General features: G+C 38.5%; 1 protein-coding gene across 4 annotated transcripts in view; it reads left to right on the forward strand.

Moving 5' to 3' along the window:
• Positions 1-13,515, forward strand: part of LOC125392707 (cell surface glycoprotein CD200 receptor 2-like) — a 211,600-nt gene that overhangs the window by 129,728 nt on the left and 68,357 nt on the right. For 2 of the 4 annotated variants that reach the window (XM_085685572.2, XM_087900351.1), the window contains exons 3-5: positions 11,517-11,582; positions 12,321-12,638; positions 12,752-13,000. The exons of 1 other annotated variant lie outside the window; for it this stretch is intronic. In XM_085685572.2, coding sequence (XP_085541698.2) covers positions 11,517-11,582; positions 12,321-12,638; positions 12,752-13,000 — 633 coding nt within the window. The remainder of the gene's footprint in view (positions 1-11,516; positions 11,583-12,320; positions 12,639-12,751; positions 13,001-13,515) is intronic. One more of the 4 variants, XM_087900353.1, reaches the window with a different exon arrangement.

The following is a 13,515-nucleotide window of genomic DNA, read 5'->3' on the forward strand; positions in this document are numbered from 1 at the left end:
GTGTCAAAACTTCCATCTATGATTGTGAAACCATCTATAGATCTCTTTAATTTAGTTAAATTTTGCTTTATGTGGTTTAAAGTTTCACTACTAGGTATGTACTTAATCCCAATAATTAACACTGTACAAATTTTAAAATGACTAGTAACCCTTTGTGCTTTTGAATAATTTTTCTTTTATTATAGTGTTTTCTCAAATAATCTTTCTAGTTTTTAAAAATGGTTTTTAATGTGATTGAATAGTTTATTGAGAGTTCTTCATGAATGCATGTTATATTATATCAAACAATTCTTTGGCATCTAGGGATAATGATCCTATAACTTTTCTCTTTAGCCTGTTGTTTTGCTGAGTCTTTGAGTGTCCAAAGAGCCCTGTATCCCTGAGATATATCCCACTGGTCATGGTTTGTCACCCTTTTATAAGTTTGTGAATTTAATTGGCTAATAATTTGATGAACTTCTAATCCTTGGCCTTCTAATTCCAAATTGCTGGAATTTACATGCCAAATTACAATGTCCAGTACCATGCAGGACTAGGGAACTGAACTCAAAACTTTGTGTCTGCTAAGCAAGCACTCTACCTAAGTTCTCAGCTCTGGAAACTTGTTTCATTCATGCACTGAGTGATAGCGCCATTTCCAAATGTGACATAATATATTTAATTACTAAAGAATATCTTGTTACTTTCCACATTTTGTCACTTACTATGGGAGCTAATATACATTCTTAGCAGCAATGGGGAGGGGCGCTCTTCTTTCTGTATCCTTATCCATGTGTGGCTATTTTACTTTTCTTTTGTCTGATTAAAATTTCAATGTTTTATTTAATTAAATTATTATTACAATGTTTCCCACTCCTCTCCTACCTCCAGTCTGTGATTGTTTTCTAACTAGAGTAAGATTTAATCTCATTATACTTTTAATTTGCATTGCTATGTTGGGTAGTCATATTGGACATTTTTATATGTTTATTGTTCACTTACACTCCTGTTTTGAGAATTGTTTGCTCATTTCTTTGACTCATTTGTTAATTGGGTCATGTGATTTTTTGTTACTTTTTTGAATTTTTAATGTTAATGGAGTTAGTCCTCCATGAGATACATAGTTAGCAAAGATGTCTCTCCCATTCTGTAGGCTGTCTTTTCACTCAGTTATTTCCTTTGCTGCACAGAAACTTCCTAATTTAACAAAGCCTCTTTTGTCAATTGCTGGCCTTATTTCCTGAGTGACTAAGGTCTTGTCTATTGTTTTATCTTACATGTTTCTTCTACTTTCCCCTCTAAGGGATCAGAGTTTCAGGGCTCCTGTCAATGTCTTTGATCCATCTGCAATTGATTCCTCTATGAGATGAGAGAGAGGAGTCTGCTTTCATCTGTCTACATATGGATATCCAAGTTTCACAGCACTATTTATTTATTTATTTTTTCATTCAAAAATTTACACTTCCTCCCCTCCTCCCATTCCTCTCCCTGTCCCCCACTCCCCCTCCCTCCCCTCCCTCCTTAAGAGAGGGCAGGGAACCCTGCCCTGTGGGAAGTTCAAGACCCTCCCCACTACATCCAGGCTTAGGAAGCTTTGCATCCAAATAGACTAGGGTCCCAAAAAACCAGTACATGCAGTAGAAAAAAGTCCCAGTGCCTTTATCAATGGCTTCTCAGTCAGCCCCCATTTTCAGCCACATTCAGAGAGTCCGGTTTGATCACATGCTCATTCAGTCCCATTTAATTTGATATTGGATATAGGCTTGCTGTAAACTGCTTTTATTATGTTAGACATGTCCCTCATATTCCTTATCTCTCAAAGACTTTATAAATGAAGAGGTGTTGGATTTTATCAAAAGCTTTTTCAGCATCTAATGAAATGATCATATAGTTTTTTTTTCTCAGTTTGTTTATATGGTTGATTTCATTGGCTGATTTTCATAAGTTGAACCTTCCCTGTAGTTCTGGACTGAAGCCTAATTGATAATGTTTGATGATCTTATTGATGTATTCTTGGATTCAGTTTGCAAGTATTTTACTGAGTATTTTTGCGTCTTTGTTTATGAGGAAAACTGGTCTGTAATTCTCTTTCTTTTTTGAGTCTTTGTGTAGTTTGGGTGTCAGGATGACTGTGGCCTCATAAAATGAGTAGGACAATGTTCCTTTTGTTATTATTTTGTAGGATAATTTAAGGAGTATTGGTGTTAGCTTTTGTTAATGTTTGGTAGAATTCTGCTCTAAAGCCATCTGGTCCTAGGCTCTTTTTTGTTGTTGTTGGAAAGTCTTTTAATGACTGTTTCAATTTCAATAGAGGGTATAGGTCTGTTTAAATTGTGTGTCTGATCTTGATTTAACTTTGGTAAGCGATATCTATTGAGAAAATTACGCATTTCTTTTAGATTTTCCAGCTTTGTGGAATACTAGTTTTCAAAGTATGACCTAACAGTTCTCTGGATTTCCTCAGTTGTTAAATCCCCCTTTTCATTTCTGATTTTATTTATTTGAATAGTCTCTCTTTGACTTTTAGTTAGTCTAGATAAGGTTTTTTTTTTTAATCTTAATGACTCTTTTCAAAGAACCAACTCTTTGTTTCATTGATTCTTTGTTTTCTATCTTATTGATTTCTGTTGTAGAATATTATTTTAAGGTGTGTTGCTTTAGTTTTTGCTTGCATTTGTTTTACTTCATGATGTTGTGATTCTTTGTCTAAAACACATGATGGTCTAGAGAAAAGTGCTGAATGGCCAATAGCAAGCAGGGCTGGCAGGTAGAGAGTATAAATAGAAGGAGAAATCTTGGAAACAAAAAAGGAAGAGAACAAGGAGAGGAGGATGCTAGGGGCTAGCTGTCGCACCATTCATGTAGTAAGAGTGAAAGTAAGATATAAAGAAGAAAAAGAAAAAAAAACAGAGGAAAAATCTAGTTGGGATAATTTAAGTTAAGAAAATTTGGCAAGAAACAAGTCAAGCTAAAGCTGGGCATTTATAAGAAAGTACAAGCCGCCGTGTGATTTATTTGGGAGCTGGATGATGAGCCTCCTAAACAACAAAAGAGCCCTAAAGAGTAAAAAGAACAAAAATAAAGAACAAGCAATTACAGATTTCCACTCTGAGTTTGATTATTTCTTGCCATCTACTCCTTTTAGGTGAACTTGCTTCTTTTTGTTTAAACTTTCTTCAAAGGATTTATGTTTCCCTGGATTTTTTTCAAGGAATTTATTCATTTTTTCCTTAAGGACCTTTATCATCTCCATATATGTATGGTATATAGGGTAGTGCTATGGGAAAATGGTCTTGTACACTATAAATATTTGTCACTTGTATGGTTTAATAAAATAATGATTGACTTGTTGCCAGGCAGGAAGTATTGGCGAGATGACAAGAACAGGAGAATTCTGGGAAGAAGAAAGGTTCAGTCTGCAGTCATCACCCAGACACAGAGAAAGCAAGATGAGAATGCCTTGCTATAAAAAAAGTACAAAGTCATGTGACTTGTGCAGACAAGAAGTATGGTCTAATGTAGAATGTAAGAGTTAATAAAAAGTCTGAGCTAATTGACCAACCAGTTTATGATTAATATAGACCTCTATGTGTTTCTTTGGGATTGAATGGCTGCGAGACTGGGCAGGACAGAAACCTTCATCAACACTTCCTGACAATATTGTTTCATTTACCAAAATTGTTCTGTCATTCAGAGCAACACCTTTGTTATGCATTATGCATATTCCAGAGAACTGGGGCCTTCTGTTTGGATTTTCTCTTGAAAAAACATTGTTTCTAGGAACACCTTGCCTATAATCCCTAGCTTACCACAATTAAAACATCTGACCTTATAATTTTTCTTAAAATTGTTACAAATAACCTCTTCTATCCAAGTATTGTCATAAACATGATATCCAATATCAGCTGTATCTTGATTGTCTATGGGTACTGATCTTGCCTTTAAAAGTCTAATCACATTTTTGCATTCTGAATGAGCATTTTAAAAAACCAAAGGTTCAATTAAGATTTATCTAATATCTGGATCTGATATCTTTTTATTTGCAGTTGAATTCAGTCTTTGCAAAACAAAAATCAATGAGGCTTCTTTTGGGCCTTGTATAATTTTAGTAAATGAATCAGTCCTCTTTCCAAATTCTTCAACCCTGTACCAAGCATTCATAGCTGATATATGGCATGGAACCAAGATGTTACCATCTAATATAGACTGTCTTTGCAAATCAGCATACTGGCTCTCACTGAGAAGCTGATCTTGGGAAATTTCATTTCCTCTATCCCTACCTCACTTTTCTATGACCTTAATTTCCTTTCTCCACCATGTTCTCCATTGTAACTGAGGACCAGCTTTCAATACTGCTGTGATAAAATCTTTCTAGTCTTGTGAAATATTCTATTTCTAGTTTTTCATGAGTTTAACGTCTGTTTTTCAAAGGGTGAATGCATTCCGTATGAAATGACAGCTTCCATAAACCTCTTCCTTAAATAAAACATTTCTACAAGATTCCAATTAGGTTCTGCATAACCTTCTGGGTACATATTATCTTGTGGCCATTTTTGTATGGTAACAAGTTAAATTAAGGTTGGTGTTCTAGTAACCTTAGGCCACTGCTCTTTGTTTTTTTTTATTTTTTTATTTTTTATTTATTTATTTGTTTATAAAAATTTCCACTTCCTCCCCTCCTCCCCATACCCTCCCATTCCCCCTACTCCCTAACCTCCCCCCCCCCACGCCCTCTCCTCCTCCCTCTCCAGTCCTAAGAGCAGTCAGGGTTTCATGCCCTGTGGGAAGTTCAAGTTCCTCCCCTCTCCCTCCAGGTCTAGGAAGGTGAGCATCCAAACAGACTAGGATCCCAAAAAGCCAGTACATGCAGACAAAACAAGATCCAGTGCCATTGTCAATGGCTTCTCAGTCGGCCCCCATGTCAGTCACATTCAGAGAATCAGGTTTGATCACATGCTCATTCAGTCCCAGTCCAGCAGGCCTTGGTGAGCTCTCATTTGATCAGTCCCGCTGTATCGGTGGGTGAACGCACCCCTCGCGGTCCTGATTTCCTTTTTCATGGTCTCCCTCCTTCTGCTCCTCATTTGGACCTTGGAGGTTCAGTCCAGTGCTCCAATGTGGGTCTCCGTCTCTATCGCCATCCATCATTGGATGAAGGTTCCCTCTGATCCTGCCTATCTTGCTCACGTTTTTCCTCCTTCTGCTTCTCATTTGGACCAAGGGAGTTAAGTCCAGTGTTCCAATATGTGTCTCTCTCTCTATCTCCATCCACTGCCAGATGAAGGTTCTATGGTGACTTGCAAAATATTCATCAGTATGGTTATGGGCCAAGGCCAGTTCAGGCACCCTCTCCTCTGATGCCCAGGGAACAATCTGGGGACCTCTCCTTGGGCCTGAGAACCCCTCCAGAATCAAGTCTCTTGCAAACCCTAAAATGGCTCCCCTAGTTGAGATATATACTTCCCTGCTCCCATATCCATCCTTTCTCCCCCCGCATCTCATTCCCCCAAGTCATCCCCAATCCTCCCCCCTCCCTTCTCCCTAACCATCTCCCCTTACTTCCAGCCCCCCAACCCCCGTGCACACAAGTTTGCCCGACAATCTTGTCTACTTCCAATATCCAGGAGGATAACTATATGATTTTCTTCAGGTTCACCTTCTTATTTAGCTTCTCTAGGATCACAAATTATAGGCTCAAAGACCTTTAACTATGGCTAGAATCCACTTATGAGTGAGTACATACCCTATTCCTCTTTTTGGGTCTGGGTTACCTCACTCAGTAAAGCGTTTTCTATTTCCATCCATTTGCATGCAAAATTCAAGATGTCATTGTTTTTTACCGCTGAGTAAAACTCTAATGTGTTTATGTTCCACACCTTTTTTAACCATTCTTCTATTGAGGGGCACCTAGGTTGTTTCCATGTTCTGGCTATTGCAAATAGCGCAGCTATGAACATAGTTGAACAAATGCTTTTGTAGTATGATAGGGCATCTCTTGGGTATGTTCCCAAGAGTGGAATTGCTGGGTCCTGAGGGAGGTTGACTCCCAGTTTCCTGAGAAATCGGCACACTGATTTCCACAGTGGCTGCACAAGTTTGCATTCCCACCAACAATGGATGAGTGTTCCCCTCACTCCACATCCTCTCCAGAATAGGCTATCATTGGTGTTTTTGAGTTTAGCTATTCTGACAGGTGTAAGATGGTATCTCAAAGTGGTTTTGATTTGCATTTCCCTGATCACAAAGGAGGTTGAGCATGACCTTAAGTGTCTTCTGGCCATTCAAAGTTGATCTGTTGTGAATTCTCTGTTCAGTTCAGTACCCCCATTTTTTAATTGGGATAATTAGAGTTTTAGTGTCTAGTTTCTTGAGTTCTTTGTATATTTTGGAGGTCAGACCTTTGTCTGATGAGGGGTTAGTGAAGATCTTCTCCCAGTCAGAAGGTAGTCTTTTTGTCTTACTGACAGTGACCTTTGCTTTACAGAAGCTTCTCAGTTTCAAGAGGTCCCATTTATTCATTGATTCTCTTATTGTCTGTGCTCCTGGGGTTCTGCTTAGGAAGTGGTCTCCTGTGCCTATATCTTGTAGACTACTTCCCACTTTCTTTTCTATCAGGTTCAAAGTGGTCAGATTAATGCTGATGTCTTTAATCCAATTGGACTTGAGTTTTGTGAATGGTGATAGATATGGATCTACTTTCATTCTTCTACAGGTTGACATCCAGTTATGCCAGCACCATTTGTTAAAGATGCCTTCCATCTTCCATTGTATACCTTTAGCTCCCTTGTCGAAAATCAGGTGTTCATAGGTTTGTGGGTTAATATCCGGGTCTTCTATTCGATTCCATAGGTCGACTTCTCTGTTCTTATGTCAATACCAAGCTGTTTTCAATACTGTAGCTCTGTAATAGAGTTTGAAGTCAGGGATGGTAATGCCTCCAGAAGTTCCTTTATTGTATAAGATTGTTTTGGCTATCCTGGGTTTTTTGTTTTGCCATATAAACTTGATTATTGTTCTCTCAAGGTCTGTGAAGAAGTTTGATGGGATTTTGATGGGGATTGCATTGAATCTATAGATTGCGTTTGGTAGAATTGCCATTTTTACTATGTTGATTCTCCCAATCCAAAAGCAGGGGAGGTCTTTCCATTTTCTGGTATCCTCCTCAATTTCTTTCTTCAAAGCCTTAAAGTTCTTGTCAAATAGGTCTTTCCCTTCCTTGGATAGAGTCACCCCAAGATATTTTATGCTATTTGTGGCTATCGTGAAAGGTGATGTTTCTCTGATTTCCCTCTCTGCTTCTTTATCCTTTGTGTATAGGAGGGCAACTGATTTTTGGAGTTGATCTTGTATCCTGCCACGTTACTAAAGGTGTTTATCAGCTGTAGGAGTTCTTTGGTAGAGTTTTTGGGGTCGCTTATGTACACTATCATATCGTCTGCAAATAACGAAAGTTTAACTTCATCCTTTCCAATTCGAATCCCCTTGATTGCCTTATGTTGTCTTATTGCTATTGCTAGAACTTCAAGCACTATATTGAAGAGGTATGGAGAGAGTGGACAGCCTTGTCATGTTCCTGATTTTAGTGGAAAGGATTTGAGTTTCTCTCCATTCAATTTGATGTTAGCTGTCGGCTTGCTGTATATGGCTTTTATTATATTTAGGTATGATCCTTGTTTCCCCAACCTCTCCAACACCTTTATCAAAAAGGGGTGTTGAATTTTGTCAAATGCTTTTTCAGCATCCAATGAAATGATCATATGGTTTTTTCTTTCAGTTTATTTATATGATGGATTAAATTGATAGATTTGCGTATGTTGAACCAGCCCTGCATCTCTGGAAGGAAGCCAACTTGATCATAATGGATGATTTTTCTAATGTGTTTTTCGATTTGGTTTGCCAGTATTTTATTGAGAATTTTCGCGTCGATGTTCATGAGTGAGATTGGCCTGTAATTCTCTTTCTTGGTTGTGTCTTTGTGTGGTTTTGGTATTAGGGTAACTGTAGCTTCATGAAAAGAGTTTGGCAATGACTCTTCTGTTTCTATATTGTGAAATATTTTAAGGAGTTTAGGTATTAGCTCATCCTGGAAGTTCTGGTAGAATTCTGCATTGAAACCATCTGGTCCTGGTCTTTTTTTGGTAGGGAGGTTTTTAATAACAGCTTCTAATTCTTCACGACTGACAGGTCTATTTAGATTGTTCACCTGTTCTTGGTTCAACTTTGGTATATGGTACTTATCTAAAAAAATGTCCATTTCTTTTACATTTTCCAATTTTGAGGCATACAGGCTTTTGTAGTAAGATCTAATGATTCTCTCAATTTCCTCTGTGTCTGTGGTTATGTCCCCCTTTCCATTTCTGATCTTATTAATTTGCATGTTCTCTCTCTGCCGTTTGATTTGTTTGGATAGGGGTTTGTCAATCTTGTTGATTTTCTCCAAGCACCAGCTTTTTGTTTCATTGATTCTTTAGATTGTTTTCTGTGTTTCTATTTTGTTGATTTCAGCCCTCAGTTTGATTATTTCCAGTCTTCTACTCCTCCTGGGTGAATCAGCTTCTTTTTTTTCTAGAGCATTCAAGTGTGCTGTTAAGTCTCCAATGTGTGCTTTCTTTAATTGGGCACTTAGTGCTATGAACTTTTCCCTTAGCATCGCTTTCATAGTGTCCCATAGATTTGAGTATGTTGTGTCTTTATTTTCATTAAATTCAAGGAAGACTTTAATTTCTTTCTTTATTTCTTCCTTGATCCAGGGGTGATTTAGTAGTTGACTATTCAACTTCCATGAGTTTGTTGGCTTCCTGGGGGTACCATTGTTGTTGAATTCTAACTTTATTCCATAGTGATCTGACAAGACACAGGTGGTTACTAATATGTTTTTTATCTTGGAAGTTTGCTTTGTTACCGAGTATGTGGTCAATTTTTGAAAAGGTTCTATGAGTTGCAGAGAAGAAGGTATATTCTTTCCTATTTGGGTGGAATGTTCTATAGATATCTGTTAAGTTCATTTGATTCAATACCTCCAATAATTCTTTTATTTCTCTGTTAGGTTTCTGTCTGATTGACCTGTCCATTGGAGAGAGAGGAGTGTTGAAGTCTCCTACTATTAGTGTGTGTGGTTTGATGACTGCCTTGAGTTCTAGAAGTGTTTCTTTTACATAAGTGGGTGGCTTTATATTAGGGGCATAGATATTCAGGATTGAGACTTCCTCCTAATAAATTGTTCCTGTTATGAGTATGAAATGGCCATCTCCATTTCTTCTGATTGATGTTAGTTTGAAGTCGATGTTGTTAGATATTAGAATGGCCACACCCGCTTGTTTCTTAGGTCCGTTTGCTTGGAAAACCTTTTCCCAACCCTTTACTCTGAGCAGATGTCTGTCTTTGTGGTTGAGGTGTGTTTCTTGTAAACAGCAGAATGTTGGATCCTGTTTTCGTATCCAATCTCTAAGTCTGTGCCTTTTTATAGGTGAATTGAGTCCATTGATATTAAGTGATATTAATGACCAGTGGTTGTTGACTCCAGTTTTTTTTTTTTGAGGTAGTAGAGTGTATGTGTTTCCCTTCTTTGAGTTGTGGTTGTGAAGGGTCGCTAGATGTTTGAGTTTTGGTAGGCAGTGTTGGGAATGTTGGATTCCTTGGGTTGTGATTTTCCTTCTGATACTTTCTGTAAGGCTGGATTTGTAGCTACGTATTGTTTAAATTTGTTTTTATCCTGGAATATTTTGTTTTCTCCGTTGATAGTGAATGATAGCTTGGCTGCGTATAGTAGTCTGGACTTGTATCCATGGTTTCTTAGTTTCTGCAGTACCTCTATCCAGGACCTTCTGACTTTCATGGTTTCCATAGAGAAGTCTGGTGTAAGTCTGATAGATTTACCTTCATAAGTTACTTGACCTTTTTCCTTCGCAGCTCTTAGTATTCTTTCTTTAATCTGAATGCTTTGTGTTTTGATTATTATATGGTGAGGGGATTTTTTTTTTGATCCAGTCTATTTGGTGTTCTGTATGCTTCTTGAACCTTCATAGGGATATCTTTCTTTAAGTTGGGGAAGTTTTCTTCTATAATTTTGTTGAATATATTTTCTGGACCTTTGATCTGCAATTCTTCTCCTTCTCCTACTCCTATTATTCTTAGATTTGGTTTTTTTTTTATTATGTCCCACATTTCCTGAACGTTTTGTGATGAGAATTTGTTGGATTTGCTGTTTTCTTTGGTCAGAGCATTTATTTTCTCTATGGTGTCTTCAGAATCTGAGATTTGTTCTTCTATCTCTTGTATAGTGTTGGTTATGCTTGTTTCTGAAGTCTCTGTTCGTTTACCTAGATTTTCCATTTCCAGCCGGTTCTCGGTTTGTGTTTTCTTCATTGCCTCCATTTCAGTTTTCAAATCTTGAACTGTTTCCATTACCTGTTTGATTGTTTTTTCTTGGTTGCCCAGAATTTCATTTATGAATTTAGTCATTTCTTCAAACTTTTTGTTATAATTCTCTTCCATTTCTTTAATCATTTCCTCAATCTTTTTGTTATACTTATCTTCCAATTCTTTACGGCAGATTTTCACCTCCTGTTTATGTTCCTGTATTATTTTCATAAAGATCCGCTTAGAGTCGATTTTTTCTATTTCTTCTGGAGTAGGGTGTTCAATTCTTCTAGTTTCATGATCCCTGGATTCTGGTGATGTCATGTTGCCTTTCATGTTGTTGGAGGAATTCTTGCATTGGTGCCTGCCCATCTCCTCCTCTCTGGATGAAACTCCTCAGCACTCTCTGGATAGAACTCCTCAGCACTGAAACAGGGACATCTGGTATTCCAAGGACAGCGGAGACAAAAGGGCTATGGCAGTGGGGGCAGGGAGGAGTCCCGTGGAACACCAAAGACCCTGCTGCAGAAGCTGAGGGGGGGGGCTGCCTGCTCTTCAGTTTTATAATGCAATAGTGCAGTAGGTTCTTCTCTAAATTCCTCCATCTGTGTCTGAATATTTTATTGTTTTTAGTAGATTTTTCTAAAACTTGTATCTTTTCCATAGAAAGTCCATCTAAGACTTGTATTCTACCAGCCAAACTTTTCTTATATCTGCTCTTCCAAAGCAAACTAACAAAAATAGCTGTGCTACTCCAAATACCTCCCTAATAGTTCCGGTGTTTCTCTATCTCTCCTGGATGCCCTCTAAGGCTCTATGATTACTTTCTGTCAACTTGTTGGTAACTCAGTTTCCTGAACCATGGTTAATTTTATTTAGTCATTGCAGACATAAACTTCAGGTTCAAAGGGTGATTGAATATCCCCCAATTCTCCATCTGGAGGAAGGAGTTTAATCAAGTCAGCTCACGCAATATGCCTACCTGGAAAGGGGTTGGAAGAAGGCAAGCAGAGCTACTCTACAAACTACTGGACAAAATAAGGGTGCTCATAAGGGGAAATAATTGATTAGGATGTAATAAATCTATTTTTAAAGATGTTGACATATGGTAATACAACTTCTAATTATTATTTTATAATCATTTAAATTTTTCAAACTCTTATTTAAATATTTTCTAGAGTCAAGATGCTCATGTATGGATTGGAATCAAATGACACAGAGGGGTTCATTACCCATGACAGAAGGTACTATTGTTCTTTATCTTTGGCCAGCGCCGGGGGAATGGAATGTTTAACTTGCTTAGAAACAGTGACTAATGCTTTGGCTTCTGAAGAGAGTCAGGATGAGTGGAAGAATCTGGTGCTGTGAGAATTATGGCAGAAGGGACCCTGAACGATGGCCCCTGCGCCTTTGCTGTCTTAGAGTAAGAAAGGCTATGGGATTAGCATCCTCCCAAGTCTGTACTAAAGAACCCTTGGTCATTTAATTAGATGACCTTTATCTGATGTGACTTGTGAGGACCTGAGGACCCCAAAGGGGCAAGCGCCACTGAAATGGTATAGTTGAAATGGCTAATACAACACTTACCAGAGTCAAGGCTTTCACAGCGACTTCTGCTCCTGTTAAAGTGGTGACATCACTGACTCTTTTGTCACAGGTGACTATAACAGATAATTTTGTTGAGTAATTGCCACTCAGCAAACCTGTATTCATCATGGACGCTAAGTCAGTATACAGGAAATGGGAGGTTTTATAGTACATGATGCATGTAGCACACAGGCCTTGAATTTTCAGTTTTGAATGTGAATAATATATTTAATTCTTATAGATTGAACATTTAGAAAGAAGAATTGTAAGAAAAATTGAATACTTATGGAATACATTCATAAATCAAGCAAAGCTCGAGTGTAGTTTCACATACACTGCTGTGGACAGACTTAACACAGGTTTCCTTTTCTCGTTCTTTTTGTGTGTGTGTCCAGTTAACACTACACTGTTGGTACAGATGGGTGCAAATGCTGTGCTGTGCTGCCCTGCTATTCCAAAGACAAAAGCAGTTTTAATAACATGGGTCATAGCCCCCAGAGGCCAGCCTCCTTGCATAATATCCTACAGAGTAGATACAAAGGAGATCAATGAAACCAACTGTACAGACAGGAGAATCACCTGGGCCTTCACACCTGACCAAAGTCCTGAGCTTCAGATCAATGCAGTGGCTCTCGATCATGACGGGCTTTATTCATGTGAAATAGTAACACATAAGGGGAATTTCCAGGAGAGACATGACCTCCAAGTGCTAGGTAAGTGACATGGTCACATATCGTGGTATTTCGGGTCACCAGATTTTAGACAGAAAGAGATGCCTTTGTAATTTGTGCCAAGACTGAATCATTTTTCCCTTCCATCTCCACAGTGCCTCCAGCAGTAACCCTACTTCCAGGGGAAAACAGAACAGCAGTTTGTGAGGCAATTGCAGGCAAGCCAGCTGCACAGATCTTTTGGACTTCAGATGGGAATCACGTCACTAAGAAGGAATCACACAGCAATGGCACCGTGACTGTCAGGAGCACATACCACTGGGAGCAGAACAATGTGTCTGCTGTGTTCTGCTTTGTCTCCCATCCGACTGGCAACCTGACTCTGTCCATAGAACTCAATCAAGGTCAATATCCCCCCCTTTAAAGAATAAATACTTGATATTTAACCTGTTCTTTCATGAAAGAGAAATGTTCTAATTTCATTCAGTTTATGACAAATACTATGGCCAAAGCGATCTAGGCAAGGAGAGAGGAAAGTCAAGACAACTCAAGTGGGAACCATGGAGCAGCTTACCAGCTCCTCAGACCTGTGCTACTATCTCACCTGCCCAGTGAGTGGTGCCACCCTTAGTGTCCTGGCCTTTTGGGTAGAATGAGGCTGTGTCAAGTAGACAGTTAATGCTAACTAGGACAGCAGATCTAATTCAGACACCAGTAACAAGTTTTCAGTTATCTACCATCTGCAAGTCTTATCAACTAGCTATAAATTCAGGATGTTTTCATAATCTATGTATCAGGGTCAGTGACTTGGTAGAATGGTTCACAGAACTGAGGATGTATTTTGCTTTATCTACCTCCCCTCTCTTTCTTCACCCCCTGACTGTCTGTCCCCCAACTCTGCTTCTCTGCCTGTTTCTCT

Source organism: Myodes glareolus, chromosome 2, assembly GCF_982192425.1.
Source record: "Myodes glareolus chromosome 2, mMyoGla1.1, whole genome shotgun sequence".
Taxonomy (NCBI): Eukaryota; Metazoa; Chordata; class Mammalia; order Rodentia; family Cricetidae; genus Myodes; species Myodes glareolus.